The 6,496-nt window shown below is 44.8% G+C and overlaps 1 protein-coding gene across 2 annotated transcripts; it reads right to left on the bottom strand.

Moving 5' to 3' along the window:
* Positions 1 to 2,892: 2,892 nt before the first annotated feature.
* On the bottom strand, positions 2,893 to 6,226 carry LOC311104314 (THO complex subunit 4-like). Of its 2 annotated transcripts, none has more exons than XM_084146127.1 (6): positions 5,795 to 6,226; positions 4,163 to 4,309; positions 3,891 to 4,038; positions 3,629 to 3,695; positions 3,355 to 3,538; positions 2,893 to 3,203 (listed from the first exon to the last, which is right to left on the bottom strand). In XM_084146127.1, the coding sequence occupies exons 1-6, from the start codon at positions 6,038 to 6,040 to the stop codon at positions 3,189 to 3,191; spliced, it is 807 nt and encodes a 268-aa protein (XP_084002253.1). In that variant the 5' UTR covers positions 6,041 to 6,226; the 3' UTR covers positions 2,893 to 3,188. The 2 variants fall into 2 exon arrangements, with proteins under 2 accessions (XP_084002253.1, XP_084002254.1); XM_084146128.1 differs by having other exon boundaries at positions 4,766 to 6,171.
* Between the last annotated feature and the right edge of the window lie 270 nt (positions 6,227 to 6,496).

Here is a 6,496-nt window from a genome sequence, read left to right as displayed (position 1 = left end):
TGTAGAGGTCTGTAATTTTTATCATAGTTTTTATCATATCAAAAATCCAGAAAATCACATTGTATGATTTTTAAGTACTTAATTTGCATTTTATTGCATGACATAAGTATTTGATACATCAGAAAAGCAGAACTTAATATTTGGTACAGAAACCTTTGTTTGCAATTACAGAGATCATATGTTTCCTGTAGGTCTTGACCAAGTTTGCACACACTGCAGCAGGGATTTTGGCCCACTCCTCCATACAGACCTTCTCCAGATCCTTCAGGTTTCGGGGCTGTCGCTGGGCAATACAGACTTTCAGCTCCCTCCAAAGATTTTCTATTGGGTTCAGGTCTGGAGACTGGCTAAGCCACTCCAGGACCTTGAGATGCTTCTTACGGAGCCACTCCTTAGTTGCCCTGGCTGTGTGTTTCGGATCGATGTCATGCTGGAAGACCCAGCCACGACCCATCTTCAATGCTCTTACTGAAGGAAGGTTGTTGATGGCCAAGATCTCGCGATACATGGCCCCATCCATCCTCCCCTCAATACGGTGCAGTCGTCCTGTCCCCTTTGCAGAAAAGCATCCCCAAAGAATGATGTTTCCACCTCCATGCTTCACGGTTGGGATGGTGTTCTTGGGGTTGTACTCATCCTTCTTCTTCCTCCAAACACGGCGAGTGGAGTTTAGACCAAAAAGCTCAATTTTTGTCTCATCAGACCACATGACCTTCTCCCATTCCTCCTCTGGATCATCCAGTTGGTCATTGGCAAACTTCAGACGGGCCTGGACATGCGCTGGCTTGAGCAGGGGGACCTTGCGTGCGCTGCAGGATTTTAATCCATGACAGCGTAGTGTGTTACTAATGGTTTTCTTTGAGACTGTGGTCCCAGCTCTCTTCAGGTCATTGACCAGGTCCTGCCGTGTAGTTCTGGGCTGATCCCTCACCTTCCTCATGATCATTGATGCCCCACGAGGTGAGATCTTGCATGGAGCCCCAGACCGAGGGTGATTGACCGTCATCTTGAACTTCTTCCATTTTCTAATAATTGCGCCAACAGTTGTTGCCTTCTCACCAAGCTGCTTGCCTATTGTCCTGTAGCCCATCCCAGCCTTGTGCAGTTCTACAATTTTATTCCTGATGTCCTTACACAGCTCTCTAGTCTTGGCCATTGTGGAGAGGTTGGAGTCTGTTTGATTGAGTGTGTGGACAGGTGTCTTTTATAATATAATAATATGCCATTTAGCAGACGCTTTTATCCAAAGCGACTTACAGTCATGCGTGCATACATTTTTGTTTTATGCAGGTAACGAGTTCAAACAGGTGCAGTTAATACAGGTAATGAGTGGAGAACAGGAGGGCTTCATAAAGAAAAACTAACAGGTCTGTGAGAGCCGGAATTCTTACTGGTTGGTAGGTGATCAAATACCTATGTCATGCAATAAAATGCAAATGTATTACTTAAAAATCATACAATGTGATTTTCTGGATTTTTGTTTTAGATTCCATCTCTCACAGTTGAAGTGTACCTATGATAAAAATTACAGACCTCTACATGCTTTGTAAGTAGGAAAACCTGCAAAATCGGCAGTGTATCAAATACTTGTTCTCCCCACTGTATGTGGATGACTCAACACTATACGTCAGCTACTACAGCGACTGAAATGACTGCAACACTTAACAAAGAGTTGCAGTTAGTTTGAGTGGGTGGCAAGGAATAAGTTAGTTCTAAATATTTCTAAAACTAAAAGCATTGTATTTGGGACAAATCATTCACTAAACCTCAACTAAATCTTGTAATAAATCATGTGGAAATTGAGGTGACTAAACTGCTTGGAGTAACCCTGGATTGTAAACTGTCATGGTCAAAACGTATTGATACAACAGTAGCTAAAATGGGGAGAAGTATGTCCATTAAGCGCTGCTCTACCTTCACAGCACTATCAACAAGGCAGGTCCTAGTTGTCACACCTGGACTACTGTTCAGTCGTGTGGTCAGGCACCACAAAAAAGGACTTAGGAAAATTGCAGTTGGCTCAGAACAGGGCAACACGGCTGGCCCTTGGATGTACACAGAGCTAATATGAATAATATGCATGTCGATCTCTCCTGGCTCAAAGTGGAGGAGAGATGACTTCATCACTACTTGTGTTTATATGTTGGGTGCACCGAGCTGTCTGTTTGAGCTACTGGCGCACAGCTCAGTCACCCACGCAAGACATGCCACCAGAGGTCTCTTCACAGTCCCCAAGTCCAGAACAGACTATGGGAGGCGCACAGTACTACATAGAGCCATGACTACATTGCACTCTATTCTACATCAAGTAACTGATGCAAGCAGTAAAATTAGATTTAAAAAATATATATTTTATGGAACAGCAGAAACTGAAGCAACATATACATAGGAGCAGACATGCATACACACAACATACGCACAGATTCTTGTACTGTAGATGTGGTGGAGTAGGGGCCTGAGGGCAGTGTTGTGAAATCTGTGAATGTATTGTAATGTTTTTAAATATTGTATGAACTGCCTTAATTTTGCTAATGGGGATCCATAATAAATAAACACACGCACTTATACGCTGCTGCTACTGTTTATCATATATCCTGATGCCTAATCACCTTACCCCTATACACATCTACCCCTAGTATCCCATTCCCTGCACATTGTAAATATGGTATTGGCACTAACCCTGTAGAAAGCTTACCTTTGTGTTCTTATTTCTCATGCCTTTGTTGTACTACCAATATTGATTACTGCATTGTTGGGAAAGATTATTCCAATTTTAATTTGTAAACAGGTGTAGACTAACAGTGAAATGCTTACTTGCAGGCCCTTCCCAACAATGTAAGGCATTTCTCTGTACATGTGCATGTGACAAAAACAAAGCAGTCAGAGTCAGAGTATGGTTAATATGTACTGCAGGGTTTATTACAATGATCTACGGGGAAAGGAATCAGAGCAACAGGGAAAGCCCCACCCACCCCCTTAAACCTACAGTCAAAACCAATATTTTTTTCAAAAAAACAAAAACTGGTAAAAAACACATCGCAGCATTTAAAAGGATTGATACACAAATGTAAATCACATCAGAAGACATCCAAGTGTAAAATGCCCCGCATCTTCAACGCTGTAACAACTGCGACTGTCCTCGTGTTCAGCCTGGAGAGTAATGCAGCCTGGAGGATTCACCTAGGCTCTTAGCTGGTTTCCATCTGGGGTGGGTAGAGGAAACATCAGATAAGACGCATGATACTATGGGCAGTATCACTCCCGTCATTAATTTCCAACGCTATACACGTTGGCAGACAAACGTTTTTTAAACCCCCTACGACACTTCATAACCCTTTTCAAACCGCGACTCACCCTGGCATTGTAGGCATCTAGCTGGGCATCCAGCTCTTCAGCAGAAAGTGGCTTGGTGCTTCCCCCGCGGCCACCTCGGCCCCTGCCTCCTCCACCACCACCACGACCTGCTCCACGTCCTCTCTGCATCCCTCTGAACACACCGCCACGACCCCTGTTCATGCCACCACCTCCTCGGTTCATACTGTTGAACATCTGAACATTAGCACTTTCCATTCATGATACTTATCATTTGGCTCAGGTTGTTTTGGAACAGTTAAATCTTAACACTTACCCCTGCATGGGTGGTCGTCTTTGTGTGTCGATCTGTGATGTGACAAGTTGTATGTTCATGGGACGTCCTGCAAGAGAAAAAGTATTCAGGTTAGTTTTAGCCTTCAGCAACTTGAATACTTGATACAGTGTCAGCATGGTGAAAGAAAACTCAGCAGCACCAAACAGTTGACGGTTTCAGCAAGGTACAAATGACATGCTAATTTACTTCCAGTGTGTGGCTGGTATTTTTGGCAACTGTCAAAGCCACTTGAGAAACCTACCATCAAGTGGTACACCGTTGTACTGTTTCATAGCTTTCAGAGCATCTGCCTTCCGCTCAAAGTGGACGTCTGCTGTGCCTAAGCTCCTGCCCGACCGGTCGTAGTGAACAGCTGCCTTCTTCAGTGTACCAAACTCCGCAAAGAGCTCCTGCAATGAGAGAACATAAACCATGTATTGTGATTGATTTCAAGTGCAATTTTGGAAATGCTAAGCCAAGGCAAATAAGCAATTTCTAAAGACTCAACAAAGTCAAAATGAAAATAAGATGTACCTGAATATCTGCGTCTGAAACGCCAAAGTCGAGATTGGAGACAAGAAGCTTCCCTCCGGTTTCCACACCAGCGCCACCCCCAGCACTGGCATTGAAGCCATGATTGCTGTACATGTCGTGTTGCCATTTATCAGGAAGCTGCTTGGGCTGCAACAGATGAAAGAGAATGCACCTGCTGACTTCAGGCTCCCCTGTCTCTGCCAATCACAGAGACTGGTCCACACAGCTGGGTGGGTGCTGGGGAGACCAGGGACTACACAGCAAACAGGGCCTGGTGGTTGGCACACAGCTACCCACCATGGAGATTCCCAGCATTCCCTGCCCACCCCATTACTACAAACAAGTAAACCAGTGCAGAAACAGGACACATGGCAACATATCAAGTCTAGCCACTAGACCAAGCTATCAGGTCATAAAGCATTTAGCTCAAACTAAATGGGCCCTACTTGTAACAAATGAAACATTCCCAATAAGAGAATAATGTGAAGAAATGTATGCATTGACGTCTGTTGAGGCTATTTTGATTAACATTTAACTGCAAACAATTAAAACAGTACACAACATTTAATCGCTACCATCTGCACTCTGCTCCCACCCCCTTACTGGATAACTAGGCTGACAATGTTGCCCACTGTGCTCTTGCCATCTGCGCCTCCACCAAAGGCTCTCCAGGCGGCCATCCCCAGCGACAGTAGTATGCTGAAGAAAGTAATCCATCCATATGGCGCTGTAGTTGTTCTTTGCATCAGTGTCGACTCCAGCGGTGTGGTTATTTGCTTAAATTGTTCTTTAAAAGCCATGAGTTGGCTTTGATGGGTTAAGTGTCCATTTTCTGAAAGAGACAACTAGCATAATAGGCCAACTACCTGGCCTGAACATGGATGGCAACCATCTGAGCGTCCATTTTGAAACCACGCCATTTTGATTGGGTTGTTGTGACTAGTAACACATTAGTAGAAATGTGAAGATAAAACTATGTAATAAGAGGGCAAAAGTCAACTGCTCCATCCATAAAGGACACCATTCTTTGTTGATATGGTGGTGCCGCTCAAAGGGGATTGCGTTAACCCGCCAGCCACTCCCAAACAAAGGACTCCACCAGATAGGAGCGCAGGATGAAACTCCCAAAAAGCTGCCTCTGCTACAAAAATCATCCAAATGCAACGATATTCTTCGATGCAGTGCCGTTCGGTGATCCAACAAGGGACTTTCTGGGATGAAGGATACAACGACAGACCATGAAATAAATATTTCATTGATTGAAGATGCTGAATTCAAAATGGCGCCGTCTGGGCCTTGTAGGTTAGCAGCTAATCCAGAGTTAGCAATATAGCTAGTTAGTAACTAGCTAACCTGCTCCAAAAGCTTCTTCTCAAAAAGTGGTGACATACATTGGTTGGGGTGGACAAGGACACGTAATTCATTATATTTCCATATCAACCGCAATTTAAAGGGTTTCCCTTCGTTAATTCGAGAGAAACTCGGTTAGCTAGCTAAATGCCTCTCGACTAGCAAGCTAGCCATTGCATTGGGGCAGCTAGCAAGCCTGAAGATTAGAGGACGTCACCCAGGCATTTTCAGGTTACCAGGCGTTTTCCTTTTTCTCAGCTCATTCCTCTAACTTTCTCATACCCTGCTGTATGGCGTAGGTCTTGCTCTGCCACGGCTCAGGTTCGGTCGGTTCCTCATGGGGCCCGATCCTCCACCTCGGCCTCCAAAGCCTCCACCGGCAGCTCCACGGCCAACACCACCACCTCGGCCCCCGCCAGAGCCTCCCCGGCCACGGCCTCTTCCACCACCACGGCCTCCTGCGCCCCCTCTCTGCTGCCTGTTCTGCTTGATGATGTCGTCTAGAGACATATCCATCTTATCGGCCATTATGAAGTTTCAATTACGCTAAACAGAATTGTTAGCGAACTAAAAGTACACACTAGCCTGACTGATCCCTGTCTTTAGTTTAAAAAAAACTTGGTTATATCCCCGCGGTACTACTCAACTGCGGGAAAAAATAAACGCTCAAATGGAGCGCAGGCTGTCTTTATAGCCACAAGCCCCTCATTACGTGAGGACGGATGACGCTATCAGTGTCGGATTGTTGTGCGCCGCCCCTTCCACAGTTTTGCTCAGGCTTTCAAATCAAGAAGGGCCTATTTGAAATTGAGCCCTTGAGTCATATCACTACAAGTACCTGTGCTGCTATTATCAGTGGAGCAGCGCAATGGTCTCGAATTTACTGTACTGCTAGTTATACAAAAGTACATAGATCTGACATATTCATTTTACATTTACATTTACATTTTAGTCATTTAGCAGACACTCTTTTCCAGAGCGACT

The sequence above is a fragment of the Coregonus lavaretus genome (assembly GCF_964263955.1).
Source record: "Coregonus lavaretus genome assembly, chromosome: 28".
NCBI lineage: Eukaryota > Metazoa > Chordata > Actinopteri > Salmoniformes > Salmonidae > Coregonus > Coregonus lavaretus.
The sequence above is the reverse complement of the archived record's forward strand: the minus strand, read 5'-3'. Positions and strand labels throughout refer to the sequence as shown.

Coding starts and splice junctions, on each gene's coding strand:
- LOC311104314 (XM_084146127.1), bottom strand. CDS start 6,040: ATGGCCGATAAGATGGATATGTCTCTAGACGACATCATCAAGCAGAAC. Junction 4,310..5,794: donor GACCTACGCCATACAGCAGG/GTATGAGAAAGT, acceptor CATCTGTTGCAG/CCCAAGCAGCTTCCTGATAA. Junction 3,539..3,628: donor AGACGACCACCCATGCAGGG/GTAAGTGTTAAG, acceptor GATGTTCAACAG/TATGAACCGAGGAGGTGGTG.